The sequence below is a fragment of the Pan paniscus genome, chromosome 20, assembly GCF_029289425.2.
Source record: "Pan paniscus chromosome 20, NHGRI_mPanPan1-v2.0_pri, whole genome shotgun sequence".
Taxonomy (NCBI): domain Eukaryota; kingdom Metazoa; phylum Chordata; class Mammalia; order Primates; family Hominidae; genus Pan; species Pan paniscus.
The window spans coordinates 18,801,150-18,811,771 of NC_073269.2; the positions used below are offsets into that span (position 1 = coordinate 18,801,150).

At 56.6% G+C, this 10,622-nt stretch overlaps 1 protein-coding gene and 2 non-coding genes across 3 annotated transcripts; all 3 read left to right on the forward strand.

The window, feature by feature from the left end:
• Nucleotides 1-2,185: 2,185 nt before the first annotated feature.
• NANOS3 (nanos C2HC-type zinc finger 3) lies at nt 2,186-9,034 on the forward strand. The gene is made up of 2 exons (XM_003814849.6): nt 2,186-6,042; nt 8,714-9,034. Exons 1-2 carry the CDS (start codon nt 5,508-5,510, stop codon nt 8,773-8,775), a joined length of 597 nt encoding a protein of 198 aa, XP_003814897.1. The 5' UTR covers nt 2,186-5,507; the 3' UTR covers nt 8,776-9,034.
• On the forward strand, nt 2,959-3,068 carry MIR181C (microRNA mir-181c). Its single transcript, NR_106572.1, has one exon. It is a non-coding gene; the product is annotated as a microRNA mir-181c (primary transcript).
• Nucleotides 3,170-3,233, forward strand: MIR181D (microRNA mir-181d). The gene has a single exon (NR_163094.1). It is a non-coding gene; the product is annotated as a microRNA mir-181d (primary transcript).
• Nucleotides 9,035-10,622: the final 1,588 nt, after the last annotated feature.

Consider the following 10,622-nt stretch of genomic DNA (forward strand, 5'->3'; position numbering starts at 1 on the left):
GACGAGGTGGCTCATGCCTGTAATCCCAGAACTTTGGGAGGCCCAGGAGTTCGCGACCAGCCTGGGCAACATAGTGAGATCTCATCTCTACAAAACTTTTTTTAATTTGTTTGTTTTTGTTTTAAGTTAGCCAGGCCAGGCACCTGTGATCCCAGCTACTTGGGAAGCTAAGGTGGGAGGATTGGTTGAGGCTGGGAGGTCGAGGCTGCAGTGAGCTGTGATTGCGCCACTGCACTCCAGCCTGGGCAACAGAGCGAGACCCCGTCTCAAAACAAAACAAAACAAAACAACAACAGCAACAAAAAAGAGAGAGAATAAAGATTTTTCATTTTTAAAGAAACGGGGTTTTAAAGAACCACTGCTGGGTGCCGTGGTTCATGCCTGTAATCCCAGCACTTTGGGAGGCCCAGGAGTTGGAGACCAACCTGGCCAACATAGTGAAACCCTGTCTCTACTCAAAATACAAAAATTAGCTGGCCATAGTGGCAGGTGCCTGTAGTCCCAGCTACTCAGGAGGCTGAGGCAGAAGAACTGCTTGAACTCAGGAGGTGGAAATTGCAGTGGGCAGAGATCGCGCCACTGCACTCCAGCCTGGGTGACAGAGCAAGACTCCATCTCAAAAAAAAAAAAAAAAAAAGAGAGAGAGAGAGAGAGATGGGGGTCTCACTGTGTTTTCCAGGCTAGTCTCAACTTCTGGGCTCCAGCCATCCTCCTGCCTCCCAACTAGCTGGGACTACAGACAAGAACCAAGCTTTTGAGGAACCTTGAGAGTTCTGGACTAACAGAGCCACTTACCTTCCCAGTCCACAAAATGGGTATATCCTGCTCACCGCGTGATGAATGTAGCGTTATCATCAGTAATGTAATTATTAACACCTGTGCTCCCAACTCACTCTCCTTCCCAAGTCCTAGGCGTTCTCCTCCTTAGAATGATGATCTACAAGGCAGGGGACCGGCCACCTCCCTCGGAAGGGCCTGGACACCTGGGGTGGAGGTGGCGGATAAAGAGAAGCCGATCAGGCCCCCCCACTCCACAGCCTGAATGGGAGGATCTGCCGGACGTGGCGGATGAGCTGCGAGAGAGGGCGCCCCACTCCAGCTCCAGACAGAGGGGTGGGAACGTGACCCCGACCCGGGGCGGGTGAGAGGGCGGGCTCTGGGGAAAGGGCTCTAGAAGGTGCCGGGAGGCGGGAGGGGGGCTTCGGGAGGGCGAGTTAGCCGGGATCGGGCTTGAGGGGCCCTACGAAGTTCGGTTTGGGGGCGTGCCCGGTCGGGGCGGACCTTAGTGGGGGGCTGGGCTTCGTGGGGGCAGGACGCAGTCCCGGGGCGTCTATAGAGCAGGCTTTTGTGGAGGGCTCTAAGGGGGCGGGCCCTAAGGGAGCTGGGCTCTTTGAGGACTGGCTTAGGGGCTTGGCGGTGGGCTCCGTGGGAGTCTATATGGGCGGGTTTTAGAGGGAGTGTGTTCTGGGGAACAGGTCAAAAGCGACGGGGCTCTAAGGGGCAGGGCCTGGGCTGGGGCCTTGGCTGGTGGCTCCAGACTGTGGGTGGGGCTCTCGGGGGCGGGGCTCTCGGGGGCGCGTCCTCGGGGGCTGGGCCGGGTCCCGTCGCCACCACCGTGAGGGGTGTGGTGGGGGGGGTGGTTCACGCTGCTCGGCACACTTGGGGGTCCCTCATCTACCTTGGGGTTATGCCAGGCGGTTATTTTGGGCCTCAGTATTCCCCTCGGTGAAATGCCAGGGGCCAGGACATTACTTATTTTTTTGCGACGACGGGGTCTCGTCCTGTCACCCAGGCTGGAATACAGTGGCGCGATCACGGCTCACTGCAGCCTCGAGCCTCGAACTCTTGGGGTCCAAGCGATCCTCCCATCTCAGCCTCCTAAGTAGCTAAGACTACAGGCTCACTACACCACACCCAGCTAATTTTTTTGTAGGGACAGGTATCTCGCTATGTTGCTCAGGCTGGTCTCCATCTCCTGGGCTCAAAAGATCCTCCCGCCTCAGCCTCCCAAAATACTGAATTACAGGCCTGAGCCGCAGCACCCGGCTAGGCCGTCCGCAGACCCAGGTCAGGGGCGAAGGCGCGCTCGCCCATCCCTGGTCGTCACTGCTTGGCTTGCGGGGGGTGGGAGATAGGGGTGCGTACCTGTAGGCCTGGGGGCACCCGGGGCGGGGGGGTGGTCGCCGAACTCTGTGCGATCACTGGAGGAAGGGACTGGGGGTCATTTGAGGGATGAGGAAATGGAGAGGGGGCGCCGCAGCCGGTTTTGAGGCCCAAGGGGCAGCCCCCACGTGGCTGCGCGGACTCCCTCCGGAAGTGCCCGAGTTCAGATGCTGTGTGACCGCCCACGCGGGGCGAGCGACGCCCTCTCTGAACCTCCTGCCTCTTCCCTGTCTAGTGGGGCCCCAGTGCACTTGTAAAGTGCAGAGACCTGACGACCCCCCACCCCCAAGCGCTCCACTCACGCTGTTGTGATTCCTAAACCATCGTGCCCGGAACTCAGTGAAGCTCCCAGAACGTATTACATTGTATTAAAATGGCTTGTTTATCTCCACGTTGCATCAATGCCCTCGGGGCCAGGATCCTCCGTTGCCAGACTTCCCGGGAACACTTGGAATGCCTCCTCCACCTCGGACTAGCAGTGGCCTTTGGCCTCAGTCTCCCCAGTTGACAAAGGGGGGTAATCTGCACCTCCAGGATCACTTTGTGAATTACTTAAGGAGCGGGCTTGAGGCCAGCACTCCCCTGCACTGCTACATCTCCATCCCCATAGCAAAGGCTACATTTTATTTACTATCATTTATATTTGCCTTGTGTTTTTCCCAGATCTAGGTGCAAACAGCACCTGAAAAGCGTTTGTTTATTTCATGAGAGAAAAGGGGTTCCTTACTCTCTCCTCCTCTCCCTCTTCATGCTCTCTGGTTCCCTGCCACCTACCCCACCCCCGACTCCAGGTCCCGGAAAATTTGCCAAGGGTTTGGGGGAACATTCAACCTGTCGGTGAGTTTGGGCAGCTCAGGCAAACCATCGACCGTTGAGTGGACCCTGAGGCCTGGAATTGCCATCCTCCTGCCGGTGACTCTGACCTTCCAGATCTAGGGGGGCCTGGGGAGCCCCCAATCCAGCCTGGGCACGTCCCCTCCCCTAGGCCACAGCCGAGGTCACAATCAACATTCATTGTTGTCGGTGGGTTGTGAGGACCGAGGCCAGACCCACCGGGGGATGAATGTCACTGTGGCTGGGCCAGACACGGCTTAAGGGGAATGGGGACTGGGGACAGGACCCCCCACCGCCACAGTCACTCAGCCTGTTTTTTGCCCTGACCCCAACCACTCCTCTTTGGAGAGGAGAGCTGGTGTCTGGAATCTGGATGGACTCTGGCTGGATTTGGGATTAAATATTAGAGGGTTGGGGGTAAACAGGCTGGGGCAGGGCAGCTAAAATCCCCCCCTACTTTTTGTTTTTAAGACAGAGTCTCACTCTGTTGCCTAGGCTGGAGTGCAGTGGCCCAATCTCAGCTCACTGCAACCTCTGCCTCCAGGGTTTGAGTGATTCTCTGGCCTCAGCCTCCCAAGTAGCTGGGATTACAGGCATCTGCCACCACGGTGGGCTAATTTTTGTATTTTTAGTAGAGACGAGATTTCACTGTGTTGGCCAGGCTGGTCTCAAACTCCTGACCTCAAGTAATCCTCCCACCTCGGCCTCCCAAAGTGCTGGGATTACAGGCATTAGCCACTTTGCCTGGCCTAAAACCCCTTTCTGAAATGTGGGTGGTAAGTTCTGCTCCGTGGAGTGCTCCATAGTTTTTTTAAATTAGAGACAGGATCTCGCTCTTGTCACCCAGGCTGGAGTGCAATGGTGTGACCTTAGCTCACTGCAGCCTCTAATAACTGGAGTCAAGCGTTGATCCTCCCGCCTCAGCCTCCCCAGTAGCCGGAACCACGGGCACGCGCCACCACACCCAGCTTATTTCGAAAAAGTGTTTTTGTAGGAACAGGGTCTCAAAACGTTGCCCAGGCTGGTCTCCAACTCCTAGGTTCAAGCAATCCTCCTCGGCCTCTCAAAATGAGCCACAGTGCCTGGCCAATAAAAGTTTCTTAAATGAATGGATGGGTGGATGAGCTGTGTAAGCGGCACAGCGTCTCTCCTGTGTCCAAGTCCTGAGCATACCCTACCCTCCTGGGACTGAGCTCAGATCTCATCTGGGGGAGGACATTGAAGACCTGTAGGTACTAGGGGTCCCCTCCTAACAGCCCAACTTGGTATCCCCCACCTCCCAACTCCAGAGGGTTCTTTCTCACCCCTCTGCAGCCCCCGCCAGGAAAGGGCTCCCTCCCCAGCACCTAGCCTCAGGGGGCCCCAGTAACTAGAAGAAGGAGGCAGATGTGGTGCTTTTTGTTGTTGTTGTTGTTGTTTTGTTGTTTTGAGACAGAGTCTTACTCTGTTTCCCAGGCTGGAGTGCAGTGGCTTGATCTTGGCTCACCGCAACCTCTGCCTCCTGGGTTCAAGCAATTCTTCTGCCTCAGCCTCCTGAGTAGCTGGGATCACAGGCACCCGCCACCATGCCCAGCTAATTTTGTGTGTGTGTGTGTATTTTTAGTAGAGACAGGGTTTCACCATGTTAGCCAGGCTGGTCTCGAACTCTTGACCTCAGGTGATCCGCCTGTCTTGGCCTCCCAAACTGTTGGGATTACAGGCATGAGCCACCACTCCCTGGCCTGGTGCATGTCTTTATAAATAACTGGATGGGCAGGTGGCTTCACACCTCAGTTTGCTCATCCATTCAATGGGGGTTCCACTAAGACAACCGATGTGAAAACTCTTGGAGGGAGACCAGAGCTGGGGGCCGGGGGGCATGATCCTTCCCCCCTACCCCCGCAACCAGCCCATGAGCCTGGGACTACCACACTCCTTTCAGAGACAGCTGGAGCATCAGCAACCTCCCCCCTGGATACACACACACACAAAGAGCCCAGGGGCACCTGGCCACTCCCCCGCCCAGGGGAAGGAAGAAAAAGTTATAAAGAAGTTACTAAGTTAACTTCTTTAAGTTACTGGTAACTGCTAGTCTTTGGGGGTGGGGTTTCCAACCCATTCTCCCCATCCTCCAGTGGGGCTGGAGGGCTAAGGACTCCTACAAGGAGGGGAGGCAGGGTAGCCCCCCAATTCCCTGGAGGTGTGTACGTGGGGGTGTGGTGCACATCGCAGGATGCCCCCCCACACACCCTGTGTCCTGTAGTCCGCCGGCACAGCCAGAGGCCATACAGCCCTTTAGGAGGAGTATTAGTGGGGCACCAGGCCCCCCTGTGACAATAAGGAACCTCCCACAGCCTGCTCCTCCCTCTTCACACCCCCTTGGAGGTAAAAGGAGGGTCGGCCAGCACAGACTCCCAGGCTCCAGAGAGGGGAAGGAAGGGGCAGCAGAGAGGGGTCAGAAGGAGGGAGCTTAAGCCAGGCAGGGTTACTTGTCTCTGTGACTCCTTCCGCCTGGCACATGCTGCCCAGCTATGGGGACCTTTGACCTGTGGACAGATTACCTGGGTTTGGCACACCTGGTTAGGGCTCTGAGTGGGAAAGAGGGTCCTGAAACCAGGCTGAGCCCCCAGCCAGAGCCAGAGCCAATGCTGGAGCCGGTGTCAGCGCCGGAGCCGGTGTCAGCCCTGGAGCCGATGCCAGTGCCGGAGTCGGTGCCAGTGCCGGGACCCAAGGATCAGAAGCGCAGCCTGGAGTCCTCGCCAGCTCCCGAACGCCTGTGCTCTTTCTGCAAACACAACGGCGAGTCCCGGGCCATCTACCAGTCCCACGTGCTGAAGGACGAGGCTGGCAGGGTCCTGTGTCCCATCCTGCGGGACTACGTGTGTCCCCAGTGCGGCGCCACGCGTGAGCGCGCCCACACCCGACGCTTCTGCCCACTTACTGGCCAGGGCTACACCTCCGTCTACAGCCACACCACCCGAAACTCGGCAGGCAAGAAGCTGGTCCGGCCTGACAAGGCGAAGACACAGGACACAGGCCACCGCCGAGGAGGAGGAGGAGGAGCAGGTGCCTGCACAGGTGGCTGGGGGGGACCTGTCCGAGGGTAGGGGCTGAGCCCCCCTGTGAAGTAAGATTAGCCCCAGTACCCACCTCCAAGGGTTAGGGGAAGACCTTAGAGAGAGCTTAGAACAGCAGTTGATTTTATTTACGTATTTATTTATTTATCTTGAGACAGGTCTCTTTCTGTTGCTCAGGCTGGAGTGCAGTGGCGCCATCTCGGCTCACTGCAACCTCCACCTCCTGGATTCAAGCGATTCTCCTGCCCCAGCTTCCTGGGTAGCTGGGATTATAGGCGCGCGCCACCACACCCGGCTAATTGCCACCATGCCCGGCTAAATTTTGTATTTTTAGTAGAGATGGGGTTTCACCATGTTGGCCAGGCTGGTCTCAAAACTCCTGATCTCGTGATCCGCCCACCTCGGCCTCCCAAACTGCTGAGATTACAGGCGTGAGCACCGCACCGAGCCAGTTTATGTATGTATTTATTTATTTATCTTGAGACAGAGTCTCTTTCTGTCACCCAGGCTGGAGTGCAGTGGCATGATCTTGGCTCACTGCAACCTCTGCCTTCCGGGTTCAAGCGATTCTTCTGCCTCAGCCTCCTGAGAAGCTGAGATTACAGGCGCCTGCCACCATGGCCAGCTAATTTTTGTATTTTTAGTAGAGATGGGGTTTCACCATGTTGGCCAGGCTGCTCTCGAACTCCCAACCTCGTGATCCACCCTCCTCAGCCTCCCAAAGTGCTGGGATTACAGGCATCAGCCACCACATCCGGCCCGTAGGGTTATTATAGATGCAGAAAGAAGACTTTTATTTTATTTATTTATTAATTTATTTTTCTTCCTTTTTTTTTTAATTTTTTTTTTTGAGATAGAGTCTCGCTCTATCACCCAGGCTGGATGGAGTTCAGTGGTGCGATCTTGGCTCACTGCAACCTCTGCCTCCTGGGTTTAAGCGATTCTCCTGCCTCAGCCTCCCGAGTAGCTGGAATTACAGGTGTGCACCACCATACCTGGTGTGTTTTTTTTCCTCCCGTAGAAACAGGGTCTTACTATGTTTCCCAGGCCGGTCTCAAACACGGCTTAGGTGATCCTCCTGCCTAGGCATCCCAAAATGCTAGGATTATAGGCGTGAGCCACCACGCCTGGCCCCAGTGAGGTTTTCTTTCTTTCTTTCTTTTATTTGATTATTTTTCTGAGATGGAGTCTTGCTCTGTCACCCAGGCTAGAGTGCAGTGGCGCGATCTTGGCTCACTGCAACCTGTCTCCCGGGTTCAAGCGATTCTCTTACCTCAGCCTCCCGAGTAGCTGGGATTACAGGCACCCACCACCGCGCACGGCTAATTTTTGTATTTTTAGTACAGACGGGATTTCACCATCTTGGCCAGGCTGAGTCTTGAACTCCTGACCTCGAGATCCACCCACCTTAGCCTCCCGAAGTGCTGAGATTACAGGCTTGAGCCACCATGCCTGGCCCCCAGTGAGGTTTTAAAAGAGAAACTCGTTCTAGCAACTTAAATTGCCTTTGAGGAAGTCAGCTAACAGAGGAGGGGCCAGTCTAACTAGGTGTGTTTGGGCACTGCCTCCCCCAGCAGACTGTGAGCTCCTGGAGGATAGTGACTGGGAGAGGACGACCCTTCCCAACTACTCTCAGGCAGCTTTGCAGTGAACATTTCTTAAAGTCATGAAAGGGTCAGGTGTGATGGCTTACACCTGTAATCCCAATACTTTGGGAGGCCAAGGCAGGAGGATCGCTTGAGCCCAAGAGTTTGAGACCAGCCAGGGCAACATGGTGAAACCCAGTGTCTACAAAAAATTAGCAGGGCATGGTAGTGTGTGCCTGTAGTGCCAGCTACTTGGGAGGCTGACCAGGGAGGATCGCTTGGGTCCAGGGGACAGAGGCTGCAGTGAGCTGAGATGGTGCCACTGCACTGCAGCCTGGGCAACACAGCAAGACCTCGTCTTAAAAAAAAAAAAAAGCACTGGGCATGGTGGCTCATGCCTGTAATCCCAGTACTTGGGGAAGCTGAGGCAGGTAGATCACCTGAGGTCAGGAATTCAAGACCAGCCTGGCCAACATGGTGAAACCCCGTCTCTACTAAAAATACAAAAAATTAACTGGGCATGGTGGCATGCGCCTGTAATCCCTGCTACTCGGGGGGCTGAGACAGGAGAATCGCTAGAACCTGGGAGGCGGAGGTCGCAGTGAGCTGAGGTCACGTCACTGCACTCCAGCCTGGGCGACAGAGACTCCGTCTCACAAAAAAAAGAAAGCATGAAAGACTGCCTCCAGGAGAAGATAGTGTTTCCTGTGAGGTTTGATGCTGTCTCACTGGGAGACGCTGGAGGCCAAAAGGACATAGGGAAGATGGTGTCCTGCGGCCAGCCTTTCTGATGAACAACTTTTGGGAGTAACAGATCCGGGGACCCCAGAGCACGGCGGCCACGAGAGGGCACCACAGTCGCAGAATCGGAACTCCTGTGCTTTGTCTCGGGCTCTGGGTCCCAGCGGGGCCGCCCGGCGGAGCCAGAGACGTCACGGGGTCGCTGTCTCCGGAGCAGCCCCTGGGTGGCGCCAGAGGTCCAGCAGGCGCGGAGGCCGAATCCGTGGGCAACTTGGGGAGCGTTGAGTCATCGTCGCCTGTGATTAAGCATTTCTCTCCCTCCCCCTCCACTAGGTTTCAGAGGTGCCGGGAAGTCTGAGCCTTCGCCCTCCTGCTCTCCCTCCATGTCCACCTAGGAGGCTGCCTACACCTGGGTAAGGGCACCCGGGCTCGGCTGGATTTCCAGGAAGACCCACCCTATGACGACTGCCCCCACTCCCAGACCCTCCCCCCAGCCTGGGATTGAGCCCTGGGGATGACCCGGGGTTGGCAAGGGAAGAGCTGAAATCGCCCTGTCCTTGGGGACCCCACCCTTTGTGCCATCTGCCGTCTCCCTAGTACTGGGCATCCAGTCAGCCCTCAATAAATGCTTATGAATGGATCAACAACAGACAAGGCCTGGTCTTGGGACAAGGTGTAGTGTGAACCTTGCTGGGAGTCCTGTACCTAGATCTCCCCTTCTCCTTCTTTGAGTTTCGGCACCCTGGGGTGCTGGGGTGAGCTGCTTTGTGCAGAGAAACACAAGTGGGTGCCTTGGGGTAGCTGGGGGGGGGTTCATGGCACTTCAAAGCCAGATCGACATCATGAGACCCTTTCTGTGGACATTTGGTGTTTCAGCCACCCCCTGCACTGACATGCAAGATGGGTGGACTCCTCCCTTCCCACCCCCAGCTCCGTACTGGAGGTGGGGGCTTCATTTGAGGAAGAAATTGACACACAACTAGACAGAGCCCCCCCCCACCCCGACATCCTCATCACTAAGGAAGGTGAATGTTTATGTCACCATGGATGCCCCAGTGACAAGCCAGGCAGTTTAGAGCAAGGGAGGGACATTTAGGGGGCAGGGAATGGGACCACGTCCTGGGTGGGCTTGGGCAGGAGCAGAAGGATGGGGCTGTTCTGGCAGGGCGGGGGGGAAATGCATGTGGGGGAATCCCCACACCCCTGCCTGCCTCCTCCACCTCCAGATCTTGTCCTGTTGGGGCAACAGGTGGCAGTGCTCAGGAAGCCAGTGCGCCCACTGTGCAGTCCACATTCCTACCCCGCCCCCGTCCCACAAACCAGCCCTGAGGCCTGTGGTCTGGCAGCGGGGAGCAGGAATCGGGCTCTTTGCTGTCCCCTCTGCCCTTGGCTTTCCGACTTAAATTGGAACCGGAGGCCCTGGGGATGGGGGTGGGCTCTTGCAGACAGCTGGGTCGTGGAGGGGGAAGTGGGGAGGAGGAGAAAGAAAACAGAAGGATCCCAGCAGCTCCCAGGGTCTGGGAATGGAGTTACAGTTTCCTAGGGCAGAGCCGCTGGGGCTGGAGACCCGGGGAACTGGGCTTACACCAGGGCATGTCCTGGTGGACAGGCGGCTCACCTGGGTGTGAAACCGCCCTGCTCTTTCCTCCCCTCCTGCATCAGGTCTCCAGGGTGTAAGGCTGCAGGGTGGGAGGAGGACCACGCCTGAGCCATGGGAGCTGGGGTGCAGGAGTCACAGAGTGCTTCATGATGTCGAAGGTCCAGTCAGTCTTTCAGTGACAGATTTCACAGAGGCATTGTTTTCTGTAAACTGGGGATGACAGCAGCCCCTGTGGTTGCTAACAGGACTGTCATCTGGCTCGAGAGGCTTGCGTGGGATGAGAAATGCCACAACTTCAGCCATGTTTGCATCCATAACCTCCTGGGATGGCCTCCTTCCTGTCTGGGGCGCACAGGCAGCTTGTCCTGGAGGATGGGCCAAGCCACCTGAGCGCAGGACTCACCCTGCAGCTGGATGATCGCCCAGGGCGTCTCTTAGGCTTCGACCCGCGTGTATGCTCAAGAGCCTGCACACAGATGTGGGCACACAGTCACCCACCCCTGGAGATTCGCCCCCCTCTTGCTTTCCCAGGGAAGCTGAGGCATAAAACTCGTAGAGGGCGAGGAGGAGGAAGTGGGTAGAGAGGTTTGTGGGTGGAAGGTGAAGGAACTGAAGCCTCAGCCCCAAACAGCAGGTCACGGG